The following is a 22,416-nucleotide window of genomic DNA, read 5'->3' as shown; positions in this document are numbered from 1 at the left end:
GAATTTGGGGTTGCCTCCTGAAGCAGCTCGTGCCAGATGGAGCGGGAGTAAAAGCCTTATGGGAGAATCAAATTTAGTCTCCACTGGACTATGGTTTTAAGTCTTTAATGGTAATACTCCCACGTGTCTTTTCCCCTCAGCACCTTCCGTTAATTTTGGCAATTAAGCCATGGTTGCAAAAAAGCCTCCAGTAATCTCTCAGACAGGATGGATGAGCTTCCTGTACTTGAAACTTTCAAAGATCCTAAAATGCCTGGCACTTCCTGATCTGTTGGGCTGGGAGCATGACCTGCTCTGGCACAGTGGGAACGAAAACATCAGGCACTGAAGTGAGCCTCAAAAGCACAGGGGAAGCACCTTGATGGGAGCTGCCTTCACTCCTGCCAGAGGTAAATGATGGCACAAGAAGGCCTTAACACTTCCCACACTTGCAATGCATCTGTCCTGACATGTGGGCAAAGCCATGGAAAACATCTCACAAACAGCTGCTGCTTGCACAGGCTGCAGGAAGGCTGTGATGGGGTGGTGAGGCCCTGGCACAGGCTTCCTGGAGAAGCTGTGGATTCCCCATGCCTTGATGTGTTCCAAGCCAGGCTGGATGGGACTTGGAGCTACCTGGTCTAGTGGAAGGTGTCCCTGCCTATGGCAGAACTGGATGATCTTTCAGGTTCCTTCCAACCAGGCCATTCTCTTGATTCTATGATTCTGTTTCTTTAAAATGACTTAGAAATGTTCAAATACTCTAATGGTGAAAGTAAAAATTAAAATAATTGCATTGCACAATGAAGTTACAAGATATAGGACATCTCTTGTATTGAGGAGTCCATGTAAGTAGGAGCCCTGACCACAGTTCATAAATAGCAATTGTTAATCTAAATTGGAAGGATTGTGTTACAAAGGAACTATTCCCAATCCTCTCATTTTCATCAGTGATCTAATCCCAACAGACTCCAGAGGCAAAATTAAACTTTTAGTTGCATTTTTTAGGTTTCACATTAAAAGCAATGTATTTGCTTGAAAGGAGACAAATTTAGTAGAAAAATTTGTTCCTACTTGTGGAGATTAATTGCAGCAGAGAATATGCAGTAACACTGATTCTCCAGATGAGCTTCTCTACCTCCTCAACTGATTTGCTTTCTCTTACCTCAATATGCCACTTACTGCTCAGGAGTTTTTAAGTTGTATTTAATTTTGCTAAAGTTAGGTTACCTTCACGCACAGCTCATGTGTGAGCTTTTGTTATGAGATGTGATGAGGAATGCTTTTGATGAATTAAGCATGGCTGCTGGATTCCCATCAGTAGGAAAATAATTTTTTTTCCTGTCCCATAGAGAGCTCAGCTTGTTAGGCTTCTGCCATTGTTGTAGTTCTGCATTCTGTGGCAATGTGATTTTTAAAATGGCCAAGTAACCTTTGACAAAGCTAACTAAAGGTAGATGCTCAAAAAAAAAAAAGGGAAAGAGGAGGAGGAAAATTAGCAAAGCCCTGAGGTTAAATCTGATCTGTTCTTAACAGGAACCACAAATATTTTCCAGGCTTCACCTATTAATGTTTTCTTTCCTGAAATAATTGTCTTCATAATTGCACACAAAATACATGTTTTTGACTTATCTATCTTTTCCAATGATACATTTTGAGGAAATACTCCATTTTAATTACAAGAAAATGAAAGGTTCCTTTTTGAAAAGGCAGGAGTTTCTCCTTAGAAAACTGTGGTTTTGCTGTCGATGATACTCTATATTACATGAGTCTAGTCTTCCCTCTAGGAGCATTGTATCTGTGTACCACTCATAACCTTTCAATGCATGGGCACTTGTATAACTGTTGTGGTAACAGCAACAAAAAAAATCCCATAAACCTGCAGAAGAATTGCTGAGTGGTACGAAGTATTCTGGGTTCGAGCTGTTCTGGTTTCTACCAAAACCCCAATTACTTAGTTTTGTGCCCTTCCTGGTTGGAGTAAATTATGCAGCCCTCACATCTCGACATCAGTGAGTTATGTAGCTCTGTGCACACATCAATTAATTTTGGCCCCGTCAAGTTCCCACCTCCTGTGTGCTGCTCGCCCCAAATCGGGTTTGCATCTCGCAGTCGCCAGCAGTTCATCTCGCGCTCCCGGCAGCTGCACCTGCCCAGGCCTGCAGCCCTGCTTCAACTCTTCACCCTCCCCCTCCTGCCTCTGCTCAACTCTTCACCCTCCTCCTCCTCCTGCTCCACGGCTTGGATCCATCCTCCCGCTGAGTCCCTCCTCCTCCTGCTCCATCCTCGTGCCTTGCCAGGTGGTCACCACCTGATCCCGTTGCACGCAGCCCAGGGCAGTGGGGCTGGCCCAGAGGTGACCTGGCTGTCCTTATCGCTCTCTTCCCCATTTTCCAAGTGCACGTTGCAAGATTGAAGCTCCATCTTCTGGAATGGCCTGTGAAAGTCATGGCGTGCTTGGAGCAGCCATCTCCAAATCCATACCTGTGGTGAAGGCTGCATCACACAACATCCCACTGAGAAAAGCAGAAGCTTCTAGGTCTGTACAAAAAATGTTGTTGAGGAGAAGGGTGGTGCCAGCACCCATCCAAATCAGCCCTGCTGGTTAGCATGACGTGCAGGTGCCCACATGGTGTGCCCCAGCAGGCTTCCCTAAGCAACCCAGAAGAGTTCATTTCTCTCCAGTGAGCAAAGACATCATGAGGGTTGTCTTGTTCCCTTACTGCCAGCCTCTGTGTGCAGCTTGGTTCTGAATTCTGAATTATTTTGGCCTGAAAGGAAAAGCATCTCTGTGAGAAGTGGGCAGAGTTGAAAAGCCTGGGAGGCAGCGTGATGTCCTGCAAACGAGAGAGGCCTCAACTTGCTGTTGTGTTCTGAGCACCCAGCAGCAGAACAGCTCTGCAGCCCAGCCCCTCACCAGGCCTTTTTCCTCCAGGAACACCAGATAGGTCAAAGCAGGCCCATTCCTCACTTTCTCCTGCTGATTTTAGCTCCTCAGGAACATGGAGAGGGGGAGCCTGGTGGCTTGCCAAGGTGGTGGCAGCAGAGCCAGGAGCAGCCAGGCTGTGCCCAGGGTCACCACATAGGGAGGGCTGGTGGAGACCAGCTCTCAGTTCAATCTGCTTTTGTCTGCAGGGGCTGGAGGGAGCCTGACTCTCATCTCATGCTGAGGTTATAGAATATTTTCTCTCCTTTTTGTCTGTGTTGATATAGCCAGCGTGCACTGCTGCAACTGACTTGTGCTTTTTTTGTGCAGTTCCCAGCACATGTGGTCACCTTGGATAATGTCCCTGGGCCTGATTGTAGCAAAAAAGTAATGATAGCATGCTTAAAACTTGGGCCTTCAACTACCACCATAGGTAAAACACAAAGCACTGGGGACAAACGGGAGGAAACACAGATTTTAGTCACCGACTAAACAAGAAACAAGAGTGTTCACTGTGTTGGATCTGCAGTTGTGTTTTGTGCCTTGGAACTGAGAGCCAGGCACTGGAGAGCTTGCTCCGAGCTGATTGGCACTGAGCATTGTCCCTGTCCCACCTGCACCACAGCCCTGGTCATTCATCAGTGGGAAGTTAAGCTGGCTCTAGAAGATGTTTAATTATCTGGGTGTCCTGATGAAACCTGCCTTGGTTTGAAAGAGGCACCACTGTACTCTTGTGAACATTTCTTGTTTCTTCAAAATAATAGAATTAGCTATGGGCATTTTCTTAAGAGCATGCAGAACACAATTGCAGTTTAATTCCACTCCCTCCAAGCCTAGTCTTGAAAAATGCAAATTTCTCTTTCAAGTGTGTTGGCAAAAAATGGCAACTTCCTGATGAACACACACGATTTAGACACTGAATTGTACACTGGTCAGGACATTGTCAGTGAGCTGAGTTCTTGGGTGGGTTCATCAGGAGTGGAAAACAGCACAGTCTGCTGAGCAGGTATCAGTGGGCAGCTTGTTTCTTGCTCTCTTCTGCAGGGATGCAGCACTGGCCACTGCAGACACAGGATGCTGGGCTGGTATTGACTTGTGGGCTTCCCAGCCGTGCTCTGTCCTTGCACAGCTCCATGCAGCACCACAGGACCCTGCACTCTCTGCTGAGCATTTGCATGGTTTGGTTTAAAAATAATGAGATGTCTCTTCACATTCAGGATACATTTTTCCACTCTGAAGCACCACAACAGTCTTTTTAAAGAAACTCTAGGAAGGGTGTTGACTTGATCAGTGCTGTGCAGGAAGGAAAGCTCTTTCCTACTATTTTTTCAGCATGACTTTCACTGACATGATCAGGCTGGGAAAAGACTTATTGGCTGACAGCCCAGGACAGCCATGCAATATCTCTAGTCATCTGGAACTCAAACGAGTCTACCCAAGGGAGAACCATAACATAAAAACAATTTAGGTTACACACTGAATCTTATAAACATTGTTCAGTTTCTAAAAAATAGTTTAAATACTATTTATGTGCATTTGCTGTGCATGGGATTATTGTATTTTGCTTTTCTTTTTTCCAAATGTTAAGAAAGGCTGGAGGATTTTTACTTTTTTTACTGTAGATGGTTTTCAAAAACCTTGGACATTTTTTTTATAAACATAGGGAAATAAGCTTCCTCCCTTCCTATAAATTTAAGAGTTTGGCCTCTCCTCTATATTGGATATAATTGCTTTATATATAGATAAAGTTTACTTTTTGACCCTGTCCACAAAGATGTTTGAAGGGAGCTTCCAGAGGCCCCGTGGTCCCCCTCCTGCTCAGGACTTTCACCAGACCAGATCAGAGAGAGCTTGACTTCTTCTGCTGAGCCATAAAACCCCCAAAGGCAGAATTTCCACAGCCTCCCCAGTAACCTGCCCTGAGGCTGTGCTTCTCTTCTAGAAATATTTTCTGTCTGAACCCTCCATGCTGCCTGTTGTGGGCATTGTCCTATCTTACATTTTCCGTCTCTGTTTGCTCTGCCACCCTCCCACCCTCAGTATAAACTGAACACCCAAGTGCATCCCTGGCCTCTCTCTGTTGTTACCTTATTTTGCATGAGAAACCTCATCAGAGTGATCTGCTTGTGTGTAAGCATGTGCAGCTCTAATAACCTGGGATAGAGCAGCGTGGATCCACAATGGAAGATTCACTCCAATAAAACCCTTCTTTTCTCTCATTGTTGTCTTGTTGGAAGATCTGAACTTGGGATGTGTCCATTGCCACCTGTTCTTCTGCCAAGTCCTAACATTCCAGCACACCTTGCAACAAGTCCAGAAGTATTGTTTTAGGAAAATGACTGTGGTTCCTCTATGATTCCTTTTTTCCATAAACTGGTATTTCACAAGCTGAGTAGCCTTACTGTCTTTTCTTGTGCAGGTTCATGCTTTTGTTTAAACTGTTGGTTATTTGGTGGTGGTGGTGTTTTTGGGCTGTGGTTTTTTACTCCCTTGGTGTGCTGTAACTTTTGCTGTGACACTTTCATTGCAGGCCCTGCTGAGGCCGGGGCGAATAGACAGAATTATCTACGTGCCATTGCCAGATGCAGCCACTCGCAGGGAAATCTTCAGGCTCCATTTCCAGTCCATGCCAGTCAGCGACGACGTCTGCTTGGCCCAGCTCGTGGAGCACACGCAGAAATACTCAGGAGCTGAGGTAAAACTTCTGCAGTCGGTGCACAGAGGGTGTTTAAAGTTGAACTCAAGCGTCCCTGGAGCTTTCTCGGAGTGCTGGTGGGAATTATGAAAGGGAATATTTCAGATATTCCTGTGTTTCTGCAGTCTGGGGCTTTTTTACTTCAAGGTCCCCATCAGAGGAGTGGTGCCAGGGGAAGGGTCTCTTTCAGGGTGAGCCTTCATACAGTTGCAGGCAGCCTCATTAAGGATGTGCTGCCAGGACTGGAGGGAGGTGGAGGCAAACTGTCCCAGACTTCCCAGACAGTTCCCCCACATCTCCAGGAATCTTTTGAGTGCAGGATTATGACTGAGAGCCTCAGGAGGAGAGAGGAGAGATGGAGGTAAGCAACAGTGTAGGGGAATTGCAAATGAGTTGCATTGAAGCTTGTATTTTCCTATTCTGTATAATCAAGACTTCACAGCAGCATTTATTGTTATAGCTCATTGCTATTATTTAGCTTCTGACAGTGAATGTCAGACAATTATTTCCTGTCCTGGGTAGAAGGAGAAACTTTTTCAGATGCTGCTGCCTGGCAGTTGTAATAAGTATCAGTACATTAGTGGTCACCATTCTGCTCCCTGAATGTTATTCATGTCAGTGTCTCATGAAAGGACATTTCGTTCTTTCCTCATTTTAATTAATTGAGAGTAATTATATTAATTCAAAAATTCAAAGAATGCTAATAAGGTTGCCAAGCTGAGCTCTTGAAAGGTATGAAATACCAGAATTTCCACCTTGCTGTAGCCAGCCCTAGTGTCTGCATTATCACACCATCTAATTACATAGCCACCTTCTGCTTTTTCCATAGCAGAGTGGAAAATGTGCTGTGCTTGCCTTGGCTCTCCATGTCTCTGTGTGCTGTTTACAAGGGCAGGGAAATAAGCTAAACTTTTGTCTTGGGTGATTGTGGAGAATTTGTGTGATTGCTTCGAGGCCCTTCTCAAAGGACTGGTGGTGCTCCCAGGCCAGGCTTCCCCTCATTTAGCTGTCACTTAGATGCTGCTGGGCTGGAAAATGCTGTGCTGCCTACTCATAACTTCTGGCTGGTGTGGGCACTGCTGTGTGTGCTGTGGGGTCATTCTGGGAAGCTGTGTCACTGCAGACACCAAAGCCAAACCCATGAGAGATTTCCTCCTCCACAGCACAGGGCAGACTGCACTCTGGGGATGAATGAATGATTGGAAGCTGTGTAGTGAGCAGAGCTGGTTTGTGTAGCACATCTCTCTGCCCAGAATGTGGGCTCTCACAATGAAAAAAAAAAGGCAACAATGAAAAGGATTTCATGCTTAAATGTTGGTCTGGAAGACTGTCACAGCTCTACTGCTTCCATGTTTTGGAAGTAACAGTGTCATGTTTATATTTGGGGGACAGTGACACAACTTGGGAAAACATATCTGCCTCTGGCTGAGTTACAAGCCTCCAAAAACATAAATATAAACATCTCCTCTGTCGCATATGGCAACTGTTGCCTTACCAGGCAACAACTGCAGTGCTTGTATTTTAGAAATTCCAAGCATATGGGGATTTCCTTTGGATCTGGATCAGCTGAAAAGCTAGTGGTGAATTCCAGTCCCTGGTTGATAATGAGTCACAAATGTCTTGGTGCTGGCTTTGTGCAGAATCAGAAATAAGTTAATGGGTCATTGAGTGCAGCTACAGACTGCTTTCAGGGAAAATTAAAAAACCTGCCTGTTTCTAATATGGCATTTCTCACAAATTTTGTTCTTTTGCATCATGCAAAGTAATATAATAACTGGGATGTAAAGAGTAAATACAGAAAAAGCCTCAGTCAGGGTTCCTTGGAAGAATATATAAAGTCTGGATAGTTGGCACACACAGTGGCCAGTTTCATTAAAGCCTTTTCTTCCCAGTGTCTCCAGCTTCCCAGCTTTACAAATAGTTTCCGCTGCTGAATGGCAAGTTCCCACTGCACTGTTCTAGCCTTTGTTCAGAGGAAGAAATGGAAAATGCCTGGTTTTGTGACTGGAAGATGCTGCATGAATAGGGAGCTGCGTGTAAAGATGCGTTGAATCATCCTGACATGAGCTGAATAAACAGCCAGGAAAGTGGATAGTTCAGTGTGCATCTGGCTTCCAACTTGGCCCCTTTTCAGATCAGATACTTGTGTGTTTTTGCCTGTCATCGCTTATGACCAGTTATCTCTGTTCACCTGCTGGATGTACGTTTCTCTTAATGACTACCTTTAAAGATACATCAAGATAGCAAAATGGGGTGATTACTTCCCACTGTTTCATGTGAGGGAAGGTGGAAGATAATTTATGAGGGTGAATTACAGTCTCCTTCTCTTGTGTGTCAGTGAAGTCTAATAAGAAAAAAGACATTAGATGAGCAATGTCTGTACAGTTAGCTTTTAGGTTGAAGAAATCCTCAGCTTTCTGGAAATAATTGAATTTGAGTGCAATCTTCATTTCCAGACCTTTCTGAAGTTGTGCTCAGCAGCAGTACTTGGGCTCCTCTTCAGGCATACTGCATTTTATTTTGGGCCAAATTGCAGGAGGTCCAACTTTTATAAAACTGATAATTTTTTAATGGTTTTGCATAATTAGAATGTCTGTGCTCTGAGCTTGTTCACAGTTTGATCACAGCTTTTCCTAGAGCATTTTCACTGTTGTACTTCATGCTGAGAAGTTTTATCTGTTTCATTTCCCACTGAAGTAGGGATAATTAGAGATCTGACCACAGAAGTATTTAAAAGCAATGTTTTAAAGTACGAGCAGTGTGAGTTTTTTGGGTTTCATTTGCTTGTTTTTATGGTACTGCCACAGCCAGCTATCCTTAGGAGAGATGGGCTTTCCACAAACTTAGGTGCTCCATTTTTCAGTTTGGGGTTAGACAAGCAAGGGAAAAAGAAGAGAGTGCTTCCCCACTGGAGAAATATTTTGTTCAAGAAAGTAGGTGATAAAAAGGAAAATAAACCCAGCAGAGTGAGAGATGTTCTTTTATTGTCTGAGCTGCAGTCAGATTAAGTTTTTGTTGCAATTTAAAAGGCAGAGAGGGAGGTTTTAGGCAGAAACTGAAATAAAGTGTTGAGTTGTTTTCAGTTTCAAGTTGGTTGGAAGTAATAAAAAATTAAATAATCTGGGTATGATGACAATATTCCTCAGATGAGTGTGCTTATAAAAGTAAGATAATGGGGACTGACTGCTTTTAAATTGGTGGAAAGCAGGTCATGGTGAAAGCCAAGGCTGGCATGGTTTCTATAGTATTATCAGTTTCCATGCTTACAGGACACAAGAGTAGAGCAGGAATCTTGGAACCTGTAAATCTTTCACTGGTTCTGAATCGAAGTGGAGCAGTTAATGTAAAAAATATCTTTCTCACTTTGCAATAACTCGCAATGGGAGCCCAGAAAATGAAAGGGAAGAAAAGCAAGCTGATGAAGATTTGCTCTGGCTCAAATCAGAGCAGATGTGATGCCAAAAAGATTTGTGCAGCAGCAAACTAGCTGAAATCAACTCAAGTCTTTGACTCTTAAAATATGTATTCCAAAACATGCTTGTTCTTGTTTACCAGATATTGACATATTTAAACTAGTAACTTTAATTAAAAACACCCCCAAACAACCAGACTTCTCCAAAGTCCTCTGTTTCATGCAGAGGAAGATAGTAAGTTCAAAAGGAATGAGGTTGTGTTCCACCATAGGTTCACAGGAAGGTAAACCTCTCTCTTTTAAGAGACTGGGGAGGATTTGTCTGTTTAGTAAAGAGCATCTACAGTAAAGGAGAGAGGGGAAAAAATGGACATTCAAAAGATATGGATGTGTTACCTTCTTTACATTTAGCTGTACATGAAGGAAAAGATCTTCCTGACTTAAGGAAAAGGCTTTCTGCTTAACAGTATTAAAGGGCAGTGGATTCAATCCTATGTAGTACCTGAAGTATTACAGTGAAATGTAACTTTTCAAGGTGAGGAATGTCATCAAATTGAAATGTAGCAAGATTAAGGCCTCAGATGAACCTCTGATGTTTCTCTTGGACTGGTGCAGAGGATCTGTTAATTTATCTCACTCATTGAAAAGTGAACATTTTTGTGTGGGTGGATGAGGAAGAGTCTCAGCCTTTATCCAATAGGGGTAGCATGGGATCACCTCCTTCCTACACACATTTATCAGCGCTAAGGATGTGTTTGGCACAGGTGGCTGGAAGGTGAGGAAATACCTGGCATTGGGAATGTTTTCCAAATGTTAGTGTTTGGGATAAACGGGATGAATCACCGGAAAGGAAGTCACTAACTACCCAGGACTTCCCATGGGATTTTGCCTGCTGCTGGTGTCACAGGAGGCTCCTACGTGCGCAATGTGCTGGGGCACACTGGGAGTGAGGGCACTGTGAGCACCTGGGGATGGCACTGGCGTGGCAGTGCTGAAAGCAGGACTTGGGGGCATTACTCTGCCTCTCCCTGCTCTTTTCAGTCACTTCAGAAAGTTCTGGTTCCTGTTGCCCAGAGTGGGTGGATTTTCATCATGTTGTGTCTCAGCTGAGGCCTGATAAAGTGCTGTGTGCTCTGACCTAGTGAGGGTGTAGAGCATGGCTGGCAATCAGCACATTTATGCCAACCATAAGGTTTGGTGTAGAGGGGAGTATTGGCACTGAAATTTATGCATCTGGGAAAGAACATTTTCTCCTTCAGTGAGATAATGACTTGCTAATAGTTGAATCAAGCAGGGGAGATTTAATGCATCTGGCTGAAGGGACATTAGTGTTTCTGAAAAGGTCAGACACATTAACAGCTCAGGAGGACACAGTTGAAACTGCTTCCTAAGGAACTCAAAGAACAGTGATCCTCAGAGGAACTTGGGCAAAAAAGCCAGGAGGAATTTGAATGAGCACCAGCCAGTGCTGAGGTATGAAATTTTGCTTGCTTCTCAAACCTGACTTCTTTTATTCCCCATAAAACCCAAAAAGCTGATATTTTGATTCTTTAAATGCCAAAACAGTTCGGATGCAGGAACTTTACAGCTGATTTCAACATGTTTTTCTTCATTAACTACTTTAAAAGTATTGTCATCCAGGTAAGTGAGCACTCTTGTGTTTGCTTTTGCAGGTTGTTTTGTATTGTGTCCAGTGTCTGGAGAATGAACATGAGTAGGAGCATCACCTGTGTCAGGAGCAAGCTCCCTTCCCTTGAGCTTGCACAAACCAGCTGTACTTTCACTAAACCACCTGAGGCCAGGGGAGATGCCTGGCTTTGCCAGCAGCACCAACTCTGCTGTTTCCCTCCTTTCCCTGTGTTCTCCTTCCCATTTTCCCACAACCTCACCCATGGCAGAGTAAGCAGGAGCTCCCAGTTGCTCAGGGTGGCAGAGGGGTGAATGCTGCCAGCACAGCAGGGCACTGCTGAGCTGCCACTGGCACACAGGCTTATAAAAGAGGGACCTAGGCCCAGCCTCTGTCAGCCAGCTGTACTTGCCCTCTGCTCTTGCCTCTGGCTTTGCTGCTTTATTGTCCTGGGCTTGGGTGCAATTCCCAGCAATGGAAAAACATGTTGCTCTTTAAAAGCAGATGGGAATTCATTCCTGAAGGAAAAAATATGTCTCTTTAGCCTACTGCTATTGTTTTCTTTGAGTTTTATTTTTTGCCTGTGAGTTATTTCTAGCAACTTTTAATTTAATTTTTTTTTAAATCAGACAGTGGGGATTATTCTTCACTGTCTTAAAGCACACGCTCTTAGTATGGCAGTGATCACAAGTGGGGGTATGGAAAGTTCAGAGTGCAAATTGCATTTGCAGTGATCAGGAAGGAATTGAAAGTGTTGGCTTATTTCTGCCTTTTGAAGTACTTTCATTGGTGTAATACAAATGCTTATATCAGCTCAGAGTTGACAAATAGGCTTTTATGTTAAAAAAAAGGAAAAATAAAAGAGAAAAAGTGTGTTTTTGCTCACACTGACCTGTTTTTCTGATTTAAACCTGTAGTGCTGGCACTCGATCTCATAAGTTATGATGTGTCACGGGGTATGTGGTTAGGAGTGAACTTGCTGCTTGGAGTTTGTCTCAGCTCTAGTCCTAAAGTATAAGACAAGGTGTACAAATTGGAGAAAGTCACCAAAAAGTTATTGCAGTTCAGAGAAGTTATTCCTGATCCTCTACTCTTATATGACAACTTCAGGGCCACATCCACTCAACATACACAAGTCACTGTAAATACTGAGTATTTAGCATAGTAGTAAAAGGTATGTCTGAAGTTTTCTTGTTTCATTGATTTGTATCCACCTTTTTCTTAAACTGGGCTGGGTGGGGAAAGTAAATATTCTTACATATTCATTGCTGTTTCTCATGGCCTTAAGATTAGCTAGTGTCTGACTTGCTTAAGTGCCTATTAGGATTAATTTTAGTAGTATTCAATGTCTGACTGTCCATCCTCATTGTTCAATTTCTCTTCCTTTACATGTATATTCATTTTCCCCCTGGATATGCTGCATTAAGAGGAGGGCCAAGTTGATTGGAGGGATGGAGCACCTTTCCTGTGAGGAAAAGCTGAGGGAATTGGGATTGTTCAGCCTGGAGAAGAGAAAGCTTTGGGGTTACTTAATTGTGGCCTTCCAGTACTTGGAGGGACCATGCAAGAAGGGAGGAGTGTTTGCAGGGCTTGTAGTGACAGGACAAGGGAGAATGGCTTCAAACTGAAAGAAAATAAGTTTGGGTTAGATTATGATGAAGAAATTTTCCTCTGAGGCTGGTGAGGCCCTGGCACAGCTTTGCCCAGGGAAGCTGTGGCTGCCCCATCCCTGGTATCTGGGACAGTGGAAGGTTGCTCAGATAGTGTCCCTGGCAGGGGGGTTGGCAAGAGGTGATCTTTAAGATCTCTTCCAGCCCAGGCTGTTACATGATTCTGTGATTTCAAGGAGGTAACACATTTCAAGGCATGATGTCCAGCATCTGCTTGGCCAGGAGAGCTGCAGGAAGTTCCCCACTTCTGCAGTGAAATTACTTTCCATCCTTAATAGAATCAGCCCTCCAAAACCACGGGTTGTACTTGGTCAGTGACATCTGAAATGGTTCTGATTGTGATCTTAATTAGCACTAGGGACATTTAGATGTAGTACCTGAAGGCTAATTCAGGATGTTTATACCAGATGAAAGCATCCAGAGGAACACCTTGTGCTGACCTACTTGTGTTTCTGGGACCGTGCCAGTTCAATTGCTGTCATGGTAGAAGAAATGTTAATGAATGGCAGAGGAATAATAGGGCCCAGGTGTAAAAGGCTGTTAATCTACCTGGCTATTGTTGCTGTGAATGAAGAACATGTTATTTTAATGGCAGCACTGACTGTTTACACTTCGCTGAACTGCAAAGATTGGTGAGCTGGGGCTGTGTGTGTGAATTAAAATGTTTGAACATATATTGGTATCTTTGTGTGCAGGGAAAATAGGATGTTTGCTTTTGGCAGTCATCTGCAAAAAGTAATTGTTTCTGTTGCAAAAATTTGGAACCTAATAATGAATAATAATAACTAAAAAAAATCAAATCACAATAGGCTGTGAATTTCTTGAACAATAAATGTACCTAATTTCAAGCTTAAATGCTCTCACTAGTCAAACTACCATTGTGTAGTACATGCACCAACTATTCAGTTTCCATTGCTTTCTCCCATGATAGAAATGATATTTCACTTGTGTAAAGTGAATTTTGAGTTTGTTTTCTGAGGGGTGATCATTGATAAAACATTTGGAGTGGGAGAGTTTTTTTGTTTCTTCCTTAAGTTTTTGACTTAAATGATTTGCTTTGATACTTCCTGTCCCTAACAATGTGTGTAAGGCATAGGCATTAGTTATTTGAGTTCAAAAATGCACTCTTCTATATTCCTTTCAAAGAGGTTTTGATTATGTGTAATTTTTTTTTTCTTAGTGAGATTTTTTGGGGGTAGAATAGTTGAAATGTCTGCTTTTGTTCCACTTGCTTTTTTTATCCACAAACTCTAGCAATGGCATTGTTGGAGCTAGTGGCTTTTTGGTGAGATTAAGCTTCTCAGTGTTAATTCTGAAACCATTTGAGAAGTTGTTGGTAATTGTCACTGATGCTGAATGTGGGAACGGGGAATCTTGCAGCCAAACCTCCATTGTCAAACGGGGCAGTTTTCATTCTTGCCATGTAACTTCTGTTTTCCAGAGCCCTGCTGGAAGCTGATGGGCACAAGCACTGCTGTAGCTCAAATTTTTGCATAGCAGAAGTTGCAAGTTGTTATTTCCAAGTTATCTTTTATGGTTACCCTTACATACATATGGAAAAGCTTTGGATTGCCTTTGGCAAAAGGTTTAAGAGGTTATTGGCAGATGGAAGCAGCACAATAACAACTCTGCAGCAAATTATTAGCTATGTTAGAAGCAGTTCCATGGTCTGTTTTACTTTTTAATTAAACTTTTTTCAGACTATCACCTAGTTCTCAGCTTAGGCTTTTTGTTTCCTGTCTTTGAGTAATGAAAATGTCAAGGATAGCTGGGTAGGAAAAAAGCCTTTCAGGTCCAGTCTTGTGTAATTTGTCCATGGCATTGCATGTATAGAAGGGAGCCATCGGATCTGGCCTGACCACTTGCAGTGGGAGAAAACAGAGCAAACCCCAAGATGACTGCAAGTGCTAATTGGTCTTGACATCCCCATTGTCAGGAAAGGAGAACCAAGAGTGTTTTGTCCAGTTTAAAAGAGCTGCTTTGGGTTTTGTTTGATGGTTTATTTTCTTATTTTGGGAAGTTGGGGATGGGAGTTATTTTCTCAACGTAATTGGCATCTTACAGACGTAGCGTTTGTTACTTCATTTCCTAGCAAACAAAGTGAATTTGTGATAAAACTAGAAAACGACTATTACATTAACACTGCACAGTGACACACACTGTTGGAGGGAAAGGAGGGGGAGAGCAGCAATTTGTCCTCTGTTTTGTCCTCTTGCCCGCTTTTCACTGGGATAAACCAACTTTGTCTTTTTCCAGAACTGCTCCCAGTGAGCTCTCATTCAATGATAAACCAATGAAGAGGGGGTAAAAAAAATTTTACCCAGCTCATAGCTCAGACTCTGTTTGTGAGTCTGTATAAGGAGAACTTTTTCTGCTCAGTCTCTTCAGCAGCTGGGTTTTGTTGTTCAGCTGAGGATGAGGGACCAAAGAGCAGGAGCCAGCAGGATGGGTTATTGGGGATTTTTCCCATGACAGGCAAGGACAGGGGCTTGAGTGGTCATCATTGCCACCGGGAAGCAAAAAACACCCACCCAAAAACCACGTGCCACTTGTGTTTCTGGTTACCTGTGCCAAGTGCTGGTCGTGGCTGTGGACCTGGGGAGAGGGGTTTTGGGGGGTCCTCTTGCCAGGGAGAGCTGAAGGGCTCATCACAGGCTCATGTCATGGGATCTTGCCATTTCTGTGTCATTTCTGTGTTATATGAACCATGGGAACCAAACTGCGCTCCTTTGTTAGCATAACAGAATTTGCAAGGCAGGAAAATGGGCGCAGTGGTTTTCTGTAAAAAAGGGAGAGCAAAACTTTTCTTGATTTTGACTTTTCTAGTTTAAGGCCTGAGGACTTCCAAAGAAGTGTTGCTGGCAGTCTCGTTTTAATATTCAAATAGCAAGAGTTCATCATAATGAGATGTCAGCTCTCAGAAGTGGAATATGGAATATAGTTGAAATGTTAAAAACTGAAAACTTGCTCTTCATTTCTAACATTTGTCACTACTAAATTTATGAAAGTATTTGTGAAGTAAGCTGACAAACCTGGGGGTTTGGGGGATTTTAGGAGATTTTTATGCGTATAGTTATCTGTATAAAGACCTTTCTCTTCGTGTTTATGATTTTCTTCACAAGAAAATGTTCATAAATATCATGGACTTACCCTTATAAAACAGATTCTGCTTTTTCCTCTTCTTTGTTATGTACTATCTTTGCACTCCTGCGCTAAAAAAAAATTTGTTTATTTATTAAAATAATCTATAGTTTATCATAATTAAACCATGTTTATTAGTAACAATATTTATAGAGGAGCAGGAAGAAAGGAAAAAAGAAGTTTGAAATTAATTTGTCTTCTGTCAGTGCTTGGAAGTTGGAATAAGAAAGGGAACTGGAGCACTGAGACAGTATCTTACCCTAGGCTAGTTGTTTACCATTAAAGAGAGAGCTTGCATGCGGGAGGGAGTGTTATGTTTTGGACTTACTTCCTTGTAACTCATAAATCTTGGCTGTATAAACGTTCAGTCATTAATTAAGGCTTTCAAATTAATCTGTTTCCTGACTGGACTTGGCTGGTTTTGCATAGAGCAGTGCTGTTGCCCAATCTCCCAGTTTCGGAGTGCTCTCCAACGTGTGCTATGGGAGGATGGTGTTTATTGTGGAGAGTTAATGAACAGCACCAAAGGAGGGAGGGGGAGCCCTGGGTTACCAACATATGCAGGAAATAGGGTGCTGGAATCAAAATGGGATTGTGCACTTTAATTGCTTCCCTTACTTCAAACAATGGCAAAAGTGGCTATTTTATATTGATAAATGTCAGGCCTAGGCAGAAGTATTTTTCATTCCTTTCATTATTCTTACATAGTGTTCTGGTTTTGCAGTTCAGCCAGTTTACTCAGGATGATGTATAAATACAGCCAAAACATCTCTCTCATGTGATGGAAAAAGATTTCAACTTGTGTTAGAGACTTCTTAAAAATTATTGGTAGTATTATCACTCGGGTGCTGCTCATCTGAGATTTGTGTCCTACTTGTTTTAGCCTTTCTTTACAAATGTGTAAATGTGTGTGTATATCTATGTGTATCTACTTATGCAGGCAGGGAGGAGCTTGTATCATACATCATCATACATTTAATATTTCTCAAATATTAAGTATTTTCAGAAATTCATCCTGGAGATGTGCCACTTTTTGTAGGCATTTCAAACAAAAGTATTTTCATTACCTGGGTATTAGATATTAATTAAAGCAGTCAGCTTCCTTCAGTTCTGCATGTGCAAGGGATTTCATAAATAACTTGTAAGGTTTAGAATAGCCATAGAGAAGAAGAGGGTGGTGAGGGGGGCCTGGCACAGGATGCCCAGAGAAGTTCTGGATGCCCCGTCCCTGGAAATGTTCAAGGCAAGAATGGATTGGGCTCTGAGCAACCTGGTCTGGTAAAAAGTGTCCCTGCCCATGACAGGGGCATTAGGACAAGACAATCTTTAAGATCTTTTCCAACTCAAACCATTCCAGACTTTTTTTTTTTTTTTTTTTTTTAGTATAAATGATTTTTCCATGACCAGGAAAACCCCTTGCCTTTTAATGGTGTCAAAGTGAAGGTGTGTTTTCAGTGTCACTCAGTCCCAAACTAAGCCATTCCAAATATTTCCAGGTCTTTTCAGTGTTGCTTTTTACAGATTGCTGCTGGGAGGCATGTGTGAGGAGCACTGGCCAGAGGAATCCCTCTGCTTTTAATCAGCACTTTGAAAAACTCAGTGTATCTTCAATGCTAATGTCAGCACATGAAACAACAGCCTCACCTTTAAGAACAACTCTGCCAATCTTATGTGTTTTTGGAGCAGGAAAAGAGATTTTTGTCAAATTTTTTTCAATAGCAGCTTCATCTCTAGAAGTTTGCCACAGACACACAGCATCAAAGATGTGCAGGCAGTGAGTGACCCACTGAATTGGACAGGTGTGGAAATCCAGGTGGGCTTGTGGTGCTGGGTGAAAGTACCATGTGGAGCATGATAGCAACACTTGCTAAATATAAAACATAGCATTGAGAAACCGTGGTAATAAATCTCTTATTCCAGTATACATTTGATTGGAGACAGTCCTGGGCTTGCTGGGAGATAGGATGGATTGTTGGATTGTCTCGTTGGTTTCTTCTTTCTTATGGATTTGATAAATCACTTGACACATAGTATTTGGTAATAAGTAAACTGTATTTCAAAGCCTGAAATGATGCCTGGGTGACATTTATAATTTGAAATCTCTTGTTACATAAGACTTGACATTCACTGTTGTGTTCAGTGGTGTCTGTGTGCAACCTGAGGGGCAGAACAAATGACAATTCACCTTATTGCTTGCCATATACAGGGTAGGACTGGTTTTGCCCTGTGCAAATTCAAAATGAGGAGCTCCACTCAAAATACCTGTAGGCCTTTATTACAGATGGTGTGTTTTGTGGCTACCCATTTATTCTGGGACCTGTTTCCTGAGGGCTGTTCCCTGGAGCTTGCATCAAGCCCCTTGGGAATGGCTGCTGCTGGTTTCGGTGCCATCCCAAACCTCTACTGTACAGCAGAAGTCATTCTGCCTATTAAAAAAGGGCTTATAGCTAAATAAATCAAGTAAATAAAGGGATCAGTTCATGTGGTGGTGGGAGCCATGACCAGTGACCACTCCCTGCAGCCCAGGAGCTGCTCTGCTCATCTGACATCCCCAGAGCTCTCCAGGCTTTCCCAGCAGAGCCAGTGCAGAAACCCGAGCAGGATTCCCTTGTGATCATTGCTCCTGCTGTGGTTTCCCAAGGTGAACAAAACAATGATCCTGGTGTTAAAATGATAAACCAAGTCCAGTCCTAGCCCAGTCAGGATCTGCACAGGACAGGTTGTTCCCTGTGAGCTGGAACAACGCTGATAACATTTAGCAGGAATAGCAAATACACATTAATATTTGCATTGTGATAACAGGAAGAGTCTATTTTGAGGTTTATACTTGGTACTAATAATTCATCCTTGGCTTTGAGATCATTCTTGAAAGAAAGTATCTGTTTCCTACAGAAACAGTCTTTCTTGTATGTCTCTCATTTTTCAAACAGAGCTTTTAGTCACTTTATTTTTACCAATTGAAATCCAGCAGTTTTATTGTACTAATATTTAGCCTGCCAGGACTTTTTAGCACCAGATTTTTTTCCTTTGAAAATAGTGAGGGGCTTTTTGCTGTTTGTTTCTTCTTAATTCATATGCAATATTTAAGGAAAGCTTAATTAATCCCAGCATGCAGGGAGAGGGGAAGGAAACAGTGCTCGGCAATTGAGAATATATTTAGCTACATTTATACAGAAGTGATTGTATTACCTAAAAATCCCTTTTTCTTTATTTTTGGATGAGTTTGGGGGCTAGGAAAGGAAGGCAGGCATGGGCTTGGTAAAAGAGGTGGAGGGGGGAAAAATGCTTCCAGGGATCCAGAAAAGAGAAAAATAATGAGCTCTGTGTAGAGCTGAAGCAGGTCCTGCTCTTGAAAGTCCTTGAGTCAGAGGTTAGACTTCAATTTTAGGAGGTTTGCAATGGCTGGAAAAGCTCTGGAAGTAGAATTCTATTCTCAAGGTGTGAACATAGGAGCAGGCTGATCCTGGATAGGAAGGCCAGTTCTTGTTACTGTTTTTTATTAAAATATTTTGTTACTTCTGCTGCAAATTAACATCGGTTTGAACATTTTCTCTCTTAAGTATTGTTAAGTCTTCCTCATTAAAAAAACATTTCCTCAGTAATAATAGGTTCCATATGTAGATGTACTGTGTATGTAAAGTGATACATATTAATATAGCAATTGCCCATGAAAATGTGTTTTTTTGCTTTTCCACCATGTAATGACCCTTCCTGCTCCTGCCCCCAAACAAGCAGAACAACAAGAGGGCCCTTTGAACGGAAATGTGCAGTTTTAAAGCATTTTCCAGACCCGATGTTTTCCGAGCTGGAGCGGAGCTGGCGGAGGCGGCCGGCAGAGATGGATCTCTGGCTGCTGCAGGAGCAGCCTGACTGCAGAGCAGGGTCAGGCCCGGGCTGGCTGTGCCTGACAGACAGAGAGTGCTCCCAGGTGCTTCAGCAGGGCCCTCCTGCAGGAGCCTCTCTGACAGCAGAGGCTCCCTCAGGTGCTTCCAGCTGAGCCCTTGCTCAGTGCCTTGCTGAATGCCAGCACTTTACAGTGCTCTGCACTTCTTCTCACAAACCTGTGGGTAAAGCCTTCCTTAAAAACCCCCTTTTCATTTTTAGAGAGCTACAACAGTATCCTAACATCTGCCTGTAGAAACAACACCCAACCTCCATTTCATTTCCAATCCAAACCTCCAATCCATTTCATGATTTTATTCATTTCATAAAATCATAGAGCTTTAAAAAGCCAAGTTACCTTGTGAAATCTCTATTTTTTTTTAATCTTTATTTCCATGTGTTCTAGTTAAGTGTTGGAACATGATGCAGTAAGTCAGTTTGGCTGAGGAGATGTTCTCCAAGTATCCTGCAGCAGATGAGCTTGCCAGCTTCCGCAGGGAGAGGAGGTGGGGGACAGCTACAAACATTCTTCACTCCTGCCAGTTGTGAGTTAAAAGAATATCAGAACCATTTCCCAAAGCAACAGGGACACAGCAAATTTTTCTTCAACCCACAGGTTGATTGGAAATGAAAAAAACAATTCAAATCCTGAATAAGGTTAAGTGGTAATCCAGAATAAGATTAAATGGTCTCATTACTTACAAGGGAAAAATGTAGATATTAATTTTACTTTTATAAATTTTGCTTCAGACTTCCTTCTGATAAAAAATTATTCAGAAGCACTAAATTCAATTATTTCTTTAGTTCTGTATCAGTGACTTAACTTTTTACATTAGAAACAGGATTCGGAATGTTTCACCTTGGAAAGATTTTAAAAATTTCAATTCAAAATGACTTTTTCAATTTTGTTGCTAAATGGAATGGGTGAGGTTGAATTTGACCCTTTGTTTATTTGGCTGTGCATTAAATAATATATTCTGCTTGGGAAATATTCTACACTCTATTCAGCAGAATAGAATGCTTCTGCAGTTCTGCTTTTGGATGCACTTAAAATTAGAGGGAGTTGGTTTTATGAAACAGAGAATAAAAAAGAGTGGTTTTTCACATTTTGATAGATATACTCCAGCATCAACATCTATTTTCAGCTCTTTTGCTGAAAGCAAATTTATAATTCTTTTGCTAAGAAAACTGAGCAGCCTGGACTGATAATTTGCTGGCTGCACTTGTACATGGACCCAGGTGTTCATGTTCCTCTGTTTATATTGACTCCACAGTTGAAAGATAAGACTTTCTGTCTCAGGTGGAAATGGTGAAGTTGTAGGAAATAGGTTTCCTATTCAGAAAAAAGAATATTTAGTTGATCTGTATCTCAGAACGTATTCTGTTTGGAAAATGTATTTAAATGATTGTGTGATTATACATAGTTGTGGGCGACTAATCTAGTCTGTTGCTGCAGGTCATGGGAATAGTCGTAAAAAGTATTTACTGTGGATGTGAACCCGGATGTGTGCTTTCCCAACATGTTTCCCATATGGTCTGTAAGTAAACAGTAAATCCGATAGAGAAGAGCTGAGGAAAGAGAGGAAGTGGGTACGTGGGGATTCTGCAGCATTAAAACCCTGCATGGTTTGAAGCCCTAGCTTGTTTTGTCTCTGAACAAAAAAAAAAAAAAAAAAAAGAGCAAGTCTAAACAGAACAAAGATGCTCTGAAGACCTAGGAACCCATGGAGATTCAGGCACTGACAAAAAAAACCATAATTTTTTTATCAGAAAAGCCTTGGTAGAAGTGCAGAGTCGAGTGGCCACCTCTAGAAATGAGCTGCTATTTGCCCACCTACACTTATGGCTGTGGCAGAGCCTGGCATGCATCTGCAGACTGCAGCCTGCAAATTCTTTTCCTGAAACCAAAAACTAGTTTTAGGGGATTGCTGGTTCTATTTTGACAACTCACCATTCATGTCAGACATGTGATTCCCCCTTGGTCCTCTCTGCTTGCTTTGGGAAATCCGAACAGGGGAGGCAGGGATGTATCAGATGGTCTCAGTGAGTGTGGATGAGGGTCTGAAAGCACTGCAAAAATGCCTTTTTTTATTGCAGCTGAAGAGCACACAAGAAGTCCTGAGTTGCAAACTCTGTACCCTGGATGTGTGAGTGGGAGGGTAGGAGTTGTGCCTGGCAGGAGAAAAACTGTTTTCACACTGCCATTTCAATATACATGAGAAGTTTCAATCTCTACTCAAATATTTGCTCTGTGTTTATCTGTTTTACCTGATTTACCTTTAAAGCCATCCCAAGTGTCTGAATTGCTGTTTCTCCATACTTGTAGCCTAAGCAGGCCACCATGGCAATTCCTCTGTCACTGAAAGAGGCCATTTCATAGCTCTGGTATCTCAGGCTGGGAAATTTTCTCTTGGATACAGCTCACACAGGCTTTCCATGCCCTGCCATCCCTGTGATTTTCCTGATTTTTGTCTTCTTTCACAGACTAAAGAAAGTACAAGTTTTCAGTGGGAAATGATTGGGAGATTAGAGAGAAGAAGTTGGCTCCAATCCAAAGGGTGGTGAGATATATTAGCACAGTTTGTAAGATAAAGCCAAATCTCTATTCTCTGTTACCTTGTGAGACTCCAGCCTAGGGCTAAATGCAGCCACAGACGAATGCTCTTGTACTTCTGAGGGCACGTCAGTGTGAGGAAGTTATCCTGGAATGAGATAGGCTGTGAATGTAAATGCAGTAGCTGCTCCAGCCTAACATCCTGTGGAGACAAGGCCTTGGTGAAGTGGCTAAAAGCAGTGGAATGACTCCAGTGGCAGCTGAGGATGCTGAGCCCCCTCTGCATTCCCCCCCTCAGCAGGCAGAGGATGGGCTGGACACCATCTCCCAGGCCTTTTCTTTTCCAGTAGGGATACATGATCTAACCATCTTTGCAATGGCTGCTTTTCCTGTCATTATGGAAATCAGATATATTGCTCATGTTATCAACTGTCAGTGGTGATGGCCAGCAGTGTTACCATAGATGAGCACAAAACATAATTTAACACTTGCTGTCATGGGGAATATTTTATCTCTGCCTTCTCTTACTG

General features: G+C 42.4%; 1 protein-coding gene across 1 annotated transcript in view; it reads left to right on the top strand.

Annotated features, from left to right (window-relative positions):
* AFG2A (AFG2 AAA ATPase homolog A) overlaps nucleotides 1-22,416 on the top strand; it is a 161,372-nt gene that overhangs the window by 123,043 nt on the left and 15,913 nt on the right. The window contains 1 exon segment of the mRNA XM_074542018.1: nucleotides 5,436-5,600. Coding sequence (XP_074398119.1) covers nucleotides 5,436-5,600 — 165 coding nt within the window.

This window comes from Zonotrichia albicollis, chromosome 5 (genome assembly GCF_047830755.1).
Source record: "Zonotrichia albicollis isolate bZonAlb1 chromosome 5, bZonAlb1.hap1, whole genome shotgun sequence".
NCBI classification, from domain to species: domain Eukaryota; kingdom Metazoa; phylum Chordata; class Aves; order Passeriformes; family Passerellidae; genus Zonotrichia; species Zonotrichia albicollis.
The sequence above is the reverse complement of the archived record's forward strand: the minus strand, read 5'-3'. Positions and strand labels throughout refer to the sequence as shown.